Raw genomic sequence first — 13,257 nt, forward strand, 5'->3', positions numbered from 1 at the left:
TTGAAATCCTCTAAGGAATGTTCAAGCCCCCATTAGCTGTACTTCCTTTGAGTGGAAAACAGACGTGTGGCCCTGAACTTGGAGCTTGGGTTTTCAAACACTTAATGAGGTCTTCACGTGGCATCCGTGCATAGCCAAGAGTTCTCTCGGGGTCTGTGGTCCTGCCACACTGACTTTTGTCAGAGCAGGACCGGCATGCTCACATTATAAACCACCTGTAGTATAATTTTAGTTATTTGGGATTTATTTATTTTTGTTACTTGAATTTTCAGTAAATATTTAAAAACTAGGATTTGACAGATTTATTACTCTTCTCTGTTTGCCTTGCTTACCTTATCGATTAGCAAGTCTTTATGTTTTCATCTGGTTTATCATGGAGCAAAATAAAAATTGCATGTGTTTGGAAAGAGAAAATGAAATTCTTCTGGAAAACTCATGTGAGATGTTGAATAAATGAAGGCCATTAAAAATCCGCAAGGAAATATATTACATTGACATGAACTAAGTTCTACCTGCAGAGTTTCCTTTCGGGAGAAAGGAATAGGGAGGGTATAGGGAGGAGCGGCTCATGGCCCTTGTCCCAGGCGTGTGACAGGTCCAGGGAGCTGGGGGTGCAGAATGCCTGGCACCCTGGCTCGAGGGGGCCCTCTGCGCCTCGTTCTGAGGTACTCAGAGCCCATGTGAAGCCATGCAGAGTCCCGCCACATCTGCATCCTGCCTCAGGGCAGCGTGTCACACGACAGCACACCAAATCACACCTGCTGTGGCAGTCCTGGTCCCAGGCAATGGATGCTTTTTTCTTTTAATTAAAAAAAAAAAAAAAAAAAAAAAAAAAAACCTCCTGGCTGCATATCATCAAGAAAAACAACATTGTTTTCAGGGTCCCTTATCTCTCCACTCCCAAATATCCTGTTTCTTCGGGCTGGGCAGCCAGGACCAATAGAAACCTCTTCCTGCCATTGGCTGACTTCATTTCCCAGACTTAGCACAATCTCATCCGCTCTAAACAACCTCATCAAAACTACTTTCTGGTCAGAGAGAAGCAATAATTATTATTAACATTTATTAACGATCAATAAATTTGATTGCATTATGGCCAGCACCATTAAGGTAAGAAAAGGGTTCCTTTTCGTTTGACAAAATCTTGTGCTTGTTACTCTTTTCTTTGGTTTCCTTTATCAAGGCAGATAAGTCAGGATTGGGCAACACCCCCACTGCCACAATAGAGGACAACAAGATTTCCTCTGCACTGCCTAGTAAATTTCCTTTTTCCTACTCCAACCATCCGCAAGGCTTAAAAACTTCAAACTCAGAAAAAAATTGGGGTTTCTAAATTCACTGTTGAGTGCTGTGGATGACTTTTGCAAAGGCTTTTTGGAGCGCGTCCGAATTTTCGTATTCTTTAACCATCCCTAGCAGTGCGTGGATGTGTATCTGCTGGAAGGCATTGGACTCAGAGAGGTTGGAGGGCAGGGTTGGAGAAAAAGATGGGCTGGTAAATGTTGAACTTCTGGATGCTCTTGAATGACTCCTTAGCATCAGGGTTGCCAGCCAGCCCCAGTGGCAACGAAGAGATACCTGACAAGTGGCGGTTGGTCATGGGACACGCAAATGTTGGCTTGGTTTTTGGATCCTTCATGCTGAGAGTGGATTGTTCTCATAACTCAAACGGTGGTAATTCGGTTTGTTGGGTTACATATTTAACTTTAATAAAATACTACTCCTCTGTGCGCTGTGAGTAAATGTTCTTGCCCATCATGGTTGGTTTGTGGGAATAGAAGAGTGGTGGCCGACCAGTGCTCTGTGCTCCGGGGTATGTGGTCTGATGTTTTTCTTGCAAATGTCTCTAGTAGATAGCATAAAGCTATTAATGGGGTGGTGAATCCGTGTAGATGGGAACCTATATGTAGCTTAATTCCTGTAAGCGAAGCCAGTAGAATTGTTAGTATAAGGTAGCGGCATGGAGTCTGTGAAGTGGTGGTCTGTTGAAATATTTTCAAGGCCACCTTGCCTTGGTGACATTTGTCGAAATGAGAAAAATCAGCAGCAAAAATCTACTGAAAGGAAGAAAAAGAAAGCTTTATTAGTTGTGTGTCTTTAGTTTTGCTGTGTATAGGCGGGAAGGATTTGGTTGTATTTTCATCAAGGGTCTTGGTTAATTTGAAAGGTCATGAATATGGAAGTTTGCCCAGAATTGGGCCAAGGCATTTTCAAAAATCCTTCTTGGTTTGGTATCTGAAATGTTTGTATTAGAGGGTATGATTAATACCTGCCATATGAACTGTATCTTAGAAGCTTTGTTCAGTTTTTGCCTCTCAAGGTATGTTTTATTTTTCGCGGAATGTTCAGTAATATGTATGAAAAAATCATGTACCAAAAACTAACCTTACAGAGGTTTTTCTTTCTTTGGCATCAAGGATTGGCGTCTGCTGTGAAATGTAGCTATCATGGGAAAGAATTTTAAAAGTGGAGGTTTGATGTGCCCCTCTTTCAACTATATGAGCAGAAATTATTTGATTTTTATAATGCAGAATGCTACCCTTTTCTTATTTTTACTAATTGTGTCCATATTTCATAACAATTAAATAAAATATTCTTTGTGAATTTTGAATAGCTTGAGTACAATTGTGTGTGTTTCCAAAAAAAAAAAAAAAATCAGTGTATTGAAGGACATTGACATAATGGCCCGTTCTTTAGAATGTGGGGTATGTTTTGTGAAAGACAAATGTATTATACTGTTTAATTTGAAGCATACATTTCTGAAGATAGGAAGTTATTTTGAAGCTTGAATGTTTTATAATAAACTTTGGATCGTAGTTAACAGTTTTCTAGGGTACTGTGATCGCTTTAATATGTGATGGCACTGGTTATGTGTATATTTTATATATCTCAGGTGAACTTTAAAATAACTTCAAGTGGATTCTTTTTAATCCTCTGTTCAAACAAAATAGCCCATCTTTATAGGTAACTTCCTTTAAAACGTGTTCTGTTGGGCTTCCTGGGTAAAGTAATGAGATGACTTTACAGACTTGTTTATAGAGTGGAAAAAGGCGGCCCGACTCTGTTGACTGCAGTTTTAATTATGTGAGTGCAAAGCTCAAATTAGCATAAGGAAAATTATGGCTGTTCGTTGGAATTAGGAAACAGCCTGTCATACAGCAATTTCTAGTCTCAAACACACTCTGTTCTTTTGTTGTTTCATTAAATAAATCAATTAGTCGATTATGCATCAGATTCACTGATTTTGGTACTCCCCATTGGAGTGGGCTTTTTTCTCATTAATATTTATAAGACCTTGTGAGGCACTATGAAAAGTTAGATGTTTGTATCCCATCTTTGTGACCCTTGTCATCATTTTCTCGTGGTGTTTGGAATCGGGAACAAAAAGTTTCCATTGGAAGAAGCAAAGGAATTTGGGGAACTTACCTGAGAGTGCCTGTTTATCTCTAAGTGTCCAGGATTTTAAGATCAGATTATAAGAGTTCTCAAATAAACACGTAAGCATCAAAGGTGATGTCACCATGGGTGATTCATGGATCAGTTTTGGTGCTCCCATCTGCTTTTTGCCTTTCCCACCATCTGACAGTACTGAGGGGTGCTTAACACCCTGTTTCCGTCCTTCCGCTCAGAACATGGTGTTGCTTAGAGACTCCAAGGAGCCAGTTGTTACCCTCAGAACTTTGGTTGTGCTTAGGTTAGAACTTTTAATCCAGTCTCCAAAGACTTCCCTGATCCCTTCATTATGCCTTGGGTCACTTGGCAAGTCTAATGAAGCCAGTGATCCCATCTCAGGATAAATGCCCTTAAATGTGTAAATGCAATGCTTAGAATGATAAAGCAAGCGAATCTGTCCAAGTACAATTCAACTCTTGGATTCCTCTGGTGGCCCTTGAACGCCACATTATAATCCCTGATCCTAGAATTTCAAGATTCTTCATCCTGAAAATGGGAGTGTGGGGATTTTCCGTTATCACAGAGCTCTGACTGTGAAGAACAAGGAGAGAATGGTGCCAGTGGAAGGCATCTTAGAAGCAGGCAGGATGTGGAAAATTACAAGGCTCGATGAGGGAGCACACTATCACTGTTTCATTAGTTGTTTAAAGAAGTTACTTTGATTTAAGGGTGGTTGGAGGGTTTGATGATTGAAACATGGTGTTAATTTAAAAATATATTGCTTATTTTCTATGTTTCATGCTTTGCACATAGCAGGCACTCTGAATATTTGCCATCATGTGTGAAGGAAAAGTTAGTGAAAAGCTCAGGGTGTATGAAGTAAAATTCATCTCCTAGGGTTTGGGTGGATGTGATTAATGAGTTGAATGGCTCTAGGCATGTAATTTTTCATCAGTCCGTTGGCTTATGTGGGGTGAGACTTGTTTCAGCCTTTGTTACTGTGGGGGAGGGGGGTACTCAGTGGCAGCGGAAGGAATATAAAATGTAATATGCTGCTGTCCTGCTATGTAAATGGCATGTCCCCAGAGCAGGCCCTGATCTCCTGTCCTTGCTTGAAAGTGGACGTCAAGGCCATTATCTTTTTTTTTTCCTTTAAAGATTTTATTTATTTGACAGAGTGAGCACAAGCAGGGGAGCAGCAGGCAGAGGGAGAAGCAGGCTCCCCGCTGAACTGGGAGCCTGATGCGGGGCTTGATCCCAGGACCCTGATGCGGGGCTTGATCCCAGGACCCTGAGATCATGACCTGAGCTGACAGTAGAAGCTTAACTGACTTGAGCCACCCAGGCACCTCCAGGCCATTAACTTAAAGTGCATGTTGCCTGCATTCATGGGCAGTTCTGTGACATGGTTTGCACCCCCTAGCCCTCTGTGTGTGTGTACCTGTGTCCACTCACCATCCTGACTCAGTGACCATGGAAAGGGGAACAAGAAACAATGAAGTTTTTGGATTCTTTCCCATTAAATACTCTTACGTAGGATTCTAGTGCACTCAGAGAATGTTCTGAAAGCCTGAATCATTTCTTAATTATCCACATTTTCTTTAAAGTGATTATTTCATTATTATCATCATTATTTTACAAAATAGACCTTTACTTTAAAAAAAAAACCCTACAAACACACACATACTTATTTGAGTCTCTTGAAAAAGCATACATAAAAATAGAATAAATAAAACCACCACTACCAATGCCTTATGGAAAATATTACTTCTGTGTTTAGAACTTTGGAGTTAAGAGTCCCTCTGTAGAAGTGTTGACCCAAAGCAGAAAACATGTTATTGGCATCCGAGTAACTTGGCAGGTACATTGATTAAATGGCTGATGCAGAAGAGAATCACCCATACAGGAGGCTGTGGGAAAGCCAGGATTATGGATTTCTCTGAAGTCTAAATCTTCCGAGAAGAGTGACAGAGACTGTCTCCAGGTCCTTCTAGTGTTTGGTAGCACACTCTGCTCTGGCAGGATCTTCTCTTCAGGGCTAGGAAACACTGCAGATGCCACAGGACCCACCTCCTCCTTTTGTCCCAACAGGATGGAGGACAGCTATTCCCTGCCCTGGGGATTCTGTACACAGCTCCTGAGATTTCATTTCTACAGGGACACCTGCATTTGGATCCTGACTAGTCACGTGAGCCTGTGTGACTTAGCCTGTCTGACCTCAGTTTCCTCACCTGTAAAATGGGATTAAAATGGCTATCCCATTTTCTATTGGTAGGGGTCTATAGAGCCTCTGGTAGGTGCCCAATAAATGGCAGATGCCATTGGACCATCCAAATCCATTTAGTCTTTCCTTATCCCGCTTCAGTTTTGAATGCCAGAGCTAAACAGCCTCTGCTCCAGTGCTTTCAAAAAGAACAGGGTCACCTCTACATGTCAGTACTGTAGTGTCCCACCTAGACCAGGGCACACTTGGGTCTGGGAGGCACCAAGCTAGGGGAGGTCAGGAGGAGGAGGAGCCTGTAGGAGTCCTTGGGTCAGGGTGCAGCAGGGCAGATAGCAAACACATGCAGGGGTCACTCAAGGTGTGGCTGGGCAGAGGGTTGGTTTAGGTTTGTTTTGAGGGCAGAGGCTGTTTGCTGTTTTGCTGAAGGAGGGTTGAGGCCTGCAGTGCATGTTGTTCCTGATTAGGGCAAGAATGGGAATATTGAAATATCTTCCACTGTTCTATTTTCTCATTAATTTTGAAAAATACATCTTGTTTTGCACAAATTATATAGTAATAAAAGATTCGCAATGTAGAAAAAAACAAAAACAGAATCATTACAAAGTCAATGTAAGTTGCTCCTGATCCCGAGCAGCCAGAGAAAATTACTAACATTTGGTGTGTCTTCCTTCCACATGTTTTTTATCCACCTGACTATCCATCTAGGTTTTCTTAGTTAGCATTCTTTTTTTAGGTGATTTCCCCATGTCACTTAAAACATTTTCAATAAGCAAAATTCTTAGGCTTCCTTATATCCCATCTACAATAAATATTATCTTTTATATAACCAATATCCTGTTATAGAAAATAATGTTGCTTTCAGTTTTTCACTACTAGCATTGCCATACATTCTCTAATTTTTAAAAATTCACTTTATTAGTATCGGCACTTACAAAAGGAATTGTTGGGCCAATGGGCATACATATTTTTAAAGTCATATTTTTAACCGGGAAATTTAAATATTTGGCAATTAAAAAAAAAAACAACCTGGCACTTGACTTTACAGAAAGATTCTACTAGTTCCCACCTCTAGCCATAGAGGAGGCCGGTTGCATGCACTCCATACAATTGTGCATATTTTACCCTTTGAATCTTTGCCATTCTCACAGGCAAGGCTGGCATCTCTTATTTGTGTTTCCTTATTTATAGTATTTCATTAGGTTTTTCTGGGTTTTTTTGTTTTTGTTTTTGTTGTTTTTTGTGTTTTGCTGTGAACCTATTTCAGCCAGAGGCCACTGTGACTTCTGGACCTATTTCTTCTTCATGCCTTCATTCTGTTTGATCAAACATATTTCTCACACATTCCCCTTATAAAACTTGCCTGAGGGATGTTTCCTAAAGTTAAAGATCATTCCTTATTCTCTCTGTTCTCTTAAGCTTCGTTGTCTCTTGTCAGCACATACTCCCAGCTCTGCTTGTCTTTATGAGTTGAATACTCTGTGAATACGTCATGTGCACAGACCTATGTAAGCCTTGGAACTCATTCTTAGTGACAGTCTGTCCACCACTTTTGTGTCCTCATCAGTGACTGGCAAAGTATAGGGGTTCAATGAATACTTGTTAAAGTTTTTTTTGTTAATTTTTTAAAAATTAAAATCTTTTGAAGTCATAAAGAGAAAATTAAGATGTAGAGAATAATTAACCATTATCATAGATTTTAAATAGAAGTCATATTTCTTGGAGATAGTTCTCCTAGTTAAGTAAAAATTAATTTAATAGAATTAAATTGATGTTTAAAAGAGCTTAGGGAAATGTTTTTAAGAGGTAGCTGTTGTATCTTGAGTTCCTAGTCCAAATTACCATCATCCTCAAAACTGCATAAAAGCCAGATTCTGTGCTAGGTGCTCGCATTATCTCGTGTGATACTCATGCTCCCTAGATACCTTTGCTTTTTGTATATACCAGGGACCAGGGGAGAGGGTTAGAGAGGCTGAGGCACTTGCTCAGGTAACACAAATCTGTTCGTCTCCCCTCAGTTTACCATCCTATGATCTCTTTCTCCTGCTACTTGCCCCGCCTCAAATACTGAATGACTATGTAGAAAAATGATTTATCAAATGAAACAATGATACATTAAATAACTGAATAATGAAACTTATTATAACTGGCTTATTTTGTTGCTGCTCTTGTGTGAAAAACTCCATAGGCAACAGTTATTCTGCTTTTGGTGACTAATCAAGATAAAATGCCAGAAAATTCAAGAGCTCAACTCCAGCACCCATCTGCATTTGCTTGGTGACAAGAATTCTTTCCCATATTTGGCCATATCCACGGGGCAGTGGTTCCAGATTCCAAATCAGCTGCTGATTTAAATTTCCTCATCCCAAGTATCAACTTCCTTGCTCTCTCGCCTTGGCATTGGTCATGAAAATGCAGCTTCGTTTTCCAGCAGGCCTTACAAGTCTTTCAGCAGGGGTGCTCATGGGATTCAACTCTGGGAAGAACGGTAAACTTCTGTTGTGCACAGATAAGTGTTGAGACATGTAGAAAAGAAATGCCAAGGCTAAGCAAAATTATTTATTTTTAAAGCCACATCACAGTCCAATCATAACATGGATGCCAGGGCTGGTCCTTCCCATGCTTTTGTTCAAGACGGTGCGTGTCAAGTTCTGGAGAACGTTGTCAAGAACATTTATAACCTATCAGGCAAAGAACCTGCACTCTTGAATCTAGCAGAGCCACCTTTAAATCATTACATTTTGGTGATTGAATGGCTGTCTTCCCCTTATAAAATTACAGCGTAGCAGATTGATTTTTTTTTTTTTTTTTTTTTTTATGGATGTAGAGTCTGTACGGAAAATAGAATCCCCCTGACCCTCTAGGGCCGGTAGCAGATTCACCATCCTGTCCCCTTTGGGTCCCACTGGCCTTACCAAGTTTTCTTTCTCGGACTTAACTGTATGCATGTGATACTCACCTTTGAGGAAGAGGAAGCTGTTGAAACAACACTTCAGAATTTGTCAACACGATTAGTTTGTGTCTCAATTTGAGGTAGATTTCCCAAGACATTGCTCCAAGTTAAAAGAAAAAAAAAAGTGTGTGTGTGGTTTAATATTGCAAAGCGCTCCTTGGACCTGTGGTATATGTATGTATTCCCTAATGTTCCAAAGATCAAACAGAAAGCTGAAGGTGAAATGGAGCAAGCCCATCCTGTGTTTATCTCGTGCCCAGGGAGACACTGATACTCTACATGTCTTCACAGCATCCTTAAAATAGCCTCTGTGGGGGAAAGGATTGGTCTTATCTTGCTTGCAGGGGAAGGGAAGGGAAGGGTGGGGTAGGGAGGGAGGGGGCTAGCCTAGGGGATGGTGGCCCGAGCTTGCTGCTGTGGGAGCCAACAGGTGAATTCACCTCTGCTGGGCCTTAGCACCTCCTCAGGGAACATGGACATGGTCTTCCTGGCATATCACCTTTGACAAGTGCTGACCTCACAATATCTGTTTCTTCTCACCTGTGTAATGGGGTCCTGGTGAGGTGAACTGAAAGTTTACTAATTGCATACGAAGTACTTAATAAATGTTTACTCAAGTCAAATAAATTCTTCTTCTAGGGTTAAAATCAGGAAATCCATAAAAGCTTTCTTTCTTTCTCTTTTTTTTTTTTTTCAATTCCTGCAGCAATTTTTTTTTTTGAGCCAATTTTCCAATGTTCTCTTTCTTTTATTATGAAGTAAAAACTCCTACAGATGATGAGTTCTCCGTTACTCACAGCACTTCATCTGCCCTGGAGGTGACGTACAGCCATGCTGGGAGGTGCTTGTGGTGGAGTCTGGGTGCAGCCGCTCCTGGAGAAGACACTTTGGGGCATTGTCACTCCCTGCTCCTCTCTGTACTTCTCACCTTCACCCTCTTTCCCTCCTCTTTCCCCCTCTTTGCGATAGCTAACAACCCAGTGGAGGGTTTGAAAACATATGGGACAACAGGAATGAGGAGTGCTCACAGGTTCCCCTGGGACCTGCCTCCTTTCACATCATGCTGGCTCTCTGGGATTCTCCACTGCTGGTCTGTTCACAGGCATCTGGGACGGTGCAGCTCATAGGCCTTAGATCTGGGATAAAGATATACAGGGAGGAGTGGCCAAGAGGCTCCTTACAAGGCCTGAAAAGAATCAGGTAAATGCCATCAAAACCCCTAGCTGCCACACGTCTACTTCGAGTTCTATTTTTTACTTCATTTTATGTGAACTCTTAGAATTAGAAGCGTGTTTAGAGTCAGGTGTAAAATAAGAATATTGTCCAAGATCAGGTACAGGTGACTTTATGATTGATTTGATTTGGGGGTTGTCCATCCCACCAATTTGAGTTGATATGGATAGTTGTCTTGACTTTACCTCTCAAGCCAGTCAATGAGCCCTTTTAAGCCTGCGTTAAGCTTTAGAGGAGAAATACAATTTACTTGGCTAGAGGAGCAGCCCAGTGGAGAGAACCACTGTTTGTTCCTTGGGCACCACTGACAGAGTACCTTCTGTCCTCCTTAAAAAGCCCTTCCCATTGACTCCCTTCTCTGGGAAGCACAATCATACTGCGCACAGCTTTGATAAGACGCTGGTTATGAAATAAGCACACATATATTTTTGTTAAGCCTTGCTCTTTGGAGATGGAAAACATCTTTTTTTAGATCACATGTTTACTGCTTTGGTAAACAGTAAAATGCTGCAGCAGCAATTGCCTTGAGGATAAAGGGTTTGTAGACAGATACTTCCGGCGCTCACTTCCTCCGCAGATCGCCAGCCCCGCCAGAGGCACACCACGGCAGGAAGGGCTCCGCTGGAGACTTCCCCTGCGCATGTGTGCTCCTCACTCACTGTCTCCTCTCCCGGGGGAATAAACCTGTTGCTACAGACCTTCTGGCCTAATTCTCTATCTCAAAGCAGTTGGAAACCCACCGTCTCTAAAGTAATGGTTTTAGTCTCTTGTTCCATCCTTGCTCTTGTCTCCGTGCTGTTGTTGGCAGGGATGAGTGTCACCAGACCAGACGTGTCTGTGAGTAAGAGGTGTGTCGTGTAGGAACCTCCGTCCCCTGTGAATCATGGTGAACGATGCGTGAGTCTGCCTTTGTAGTCGGTGGAAAATAAGGCTCTTGGAGATTCAAGTGCTGGGGTTTTTTTTCTGTGGTTATTTAGAGTAAAGGTCATTTTAGATTTTGCTTTCTTCAGCCAAGTGGAGATCACCAGATTTGGGTACAGAAATCTCAGTGCACAGATTGTTCTGTGTGCTGACTTTACACCAGCTATGAAGTTCCAGTGAATGCATTGTTTGGGTCCTTTGAACCAAAGCACATAAAACCACAACACACAAACATTGAACAATGGGGAATCATCAATTATCCATCTACAGGATGTGTCCTTACCAACTGGCCCCTTTGTAAGGGAAAATAATATACCAAGTCAACAAACAGTAACACTTAACAATAAACTAAACCAAATAAACAGCACCTGAAAACCACTCAAGTCAAGCATGGGCAGAACTCCAAAGAGTGATGTTTACATACTGCAAACACGGAAACCTCCACCTCCCATCTCCTACCGGGCCTGAAAAGAATCAGAAGACCGAGCTGCCCTTAGTTGTTGGGTCACATCATGCTAGAGCACCTCCTTTGATGATGTGAAAGCTCTTGCAATGTCAAGAGCATCGTGTCCGGTAGAGCGCCTCCTCCAGGACCTTCTCCATAGGTGTTGATGGCCACCAGGTGGGGAGGCAGACTGCACTTGACCCAGAGAAACTGCCAGACGTGGTTAGATGCAGTCCTGTCTCATGAAGAGGCTAGTACATGGGTGTGCCCTATGATTTTATCTACAGTTACTCCGTACGTATATGCAGGTTGGGTTGACATGAAATTGCTCAAAGAGACACTCTTTTCAGGAGTCATTTGTTGATATACTTTTACTCATCTTCTTGGAAGACGCTTAGAAACTCTTCGGATCCTCCTGTTTGAGTGAAGACTCCTTCCGTCCTTTGCAACTGTATTGCAAATGTATTTGTTACATTTTACTGAAATGTCCTGGGGCATCCCCCAACATGCCTCCCTCCAGATGCCACTTCCCGCTCCTCTGGTTCTTTGCAAAATGACTCTCTGATCTCCAGAGTCCGTATTGGTTCCAGTGCCAGCAAAATCACGGTTTTGTGATGCTGGTGAAGGGTTGTACAGCAGATAGACATGACTTTGGTGTGGGATGGAGCAGCACCCCTACTGGCATCCTCCCTGAAAATCACCACTGCTTGACTGGGGCTTGTGGTTGGGTTTGTTTTGTCTTATTTTCTTTAGCCTGAAGTGGATACAGGTTCAGTATATCCACTGAATAGCATTGTTCAAACAACAACAACAATAATAAAACCTTTGTTCTTTAACCCCTATTTTAAAAACAATTACTATAGGTTTTAGAAAATAAGCATTTAGAAAAGGAAATTAAAATAATTGATATTTCACCGTGAAGGGTCGGTGAAGACTTGGCACTTCTTGGATATTTTGGTCTTTTTTCCATGCACAGAGACATATTCTTTTAAAAGAATAATAACATTTGAGGGGATCCCTGGGTGGTGCAGCAGTTTGGCGCCTGCCTTTGGCCCAGGGCGCGATCCTGGAGACCCGGGATCGAATCCCACGTCGGGCTCCCGGTGCGTGGAGCCTGCTTCTCCCTCTGCCTGTGTCTCTGCCTCTCTCTCTATCTCTCTGTGACTATCATAAATAAATAAAAATTAAAAAAAAAATTAAAAAAAAGAATAATAACATTTGAGAAATTAAACTCATTTTTTTTAAATTTTATTTATTTATGATAGGCACACAGTGAGAGAGAGAGAAGCAGAGACATAGGCAGAGGGAGAAGCAGGCTCTGTGCACCGGGAGCCTGATGTGGGATTCGATCCCGGGTCTCCAGGATCGCGCCCCGGGCCAAAGGCAGGCGCCAAACCGCTGCGCCACCCAGGGATCCCTTTTTTTTTTTTTTAATTTTATTTATTTATGATAGGCACACAGTGAGAGAGAGAGAAGCAGAGACATAGGTAGAGGGAGAAGCAGGCTCCGTGCACCGGGAGCCTGAAACTCATTTTTAAGAGTCTTTTTCTACTCGCTTCCTTTTTTTCTAGGATAGAGAAGAGGAGTGAGAGCTAAATTTCTCATGATCCCCTTTAGAGATTAAGGCTTCATATTCCATCTTAGGAAGCAGAACCAGACTGCCTGGGGCAGGTCCTGGCTCCACTGTGCCCTGGCAAGGTGACTTCACTTTTCTGTGCCTCACTTGCTCATTTGTAGAACAGATTGAGTAATGATAACAGTGCCTGCATCTTGGTGGTATGAGCATTAAATAATAGCATGCGTTGTGTGCAAACAATGTTTGCTTTTATGAGCACTTTGGTTACTCACTCTAGTCTCGTTCCTAGTATTTAATCTCATCCCGTATTTTGCTTTTTCTGAAGTAATCCATTCTTGACTGTTTCAGTGTTCAGCTTTTGAAAGGTATTCTCCAATATGCTTTGGGTATTTATCTAAATAGATATGGATCTATTCTATCTAAAGAGGTGAAAATCTTTCCCTATATATTATTTGCTGCTTTCTCATGGTATTTTTTTGCTTTTTTTTGTTGTTGTTGTTGTTGTTGTTTTTAGA

General features: G+C 41.8%; 1 protein-coding gene across 2 annotated transcripts in view; it reads left to right on the top strand.

Moving 5' to 3' along the window:
* Positions 1-13,257, top strand: part of ERG (ETS transcription factor ERG) — a 174,789-nt gene that overhangs the window by 67,146 nt on the left and 94,386 nt on the right. The window contains exon 1 of one of the 2 annotated variants that reach the window (XM_041734992.1): positions 972-1,110. The exons of the other annotated variant lie outside the window; for it this stretch is intronic. Within the exon in view, the coding sequence (XP_041590926.1) occupies positions 1,093-1,110 (18 nt within the window). The 5' untranslated portion in view covers positions 972-1,092. Of the gene's footprint in view, positions 1-971; positions 1,111-13,257 lie in introns of those variants that run through there. 2 annotated transcript variants of the gene reach the window in all.

The sequence above is a fragment of the Vulpes lagopus genome, chromosome 20, assembly GCF_018345385.1.
Source record: "Vulpes lagopus strain Blue_001 chromosome 20, ASM1834538v1, whole genome shotgun sequence".
Lineage (NCBI taxonomy): Eukaryota > Metazoa > Chordata > Mammalia > Carnivora > Canidae > Vulpes > Vulpes lagopus.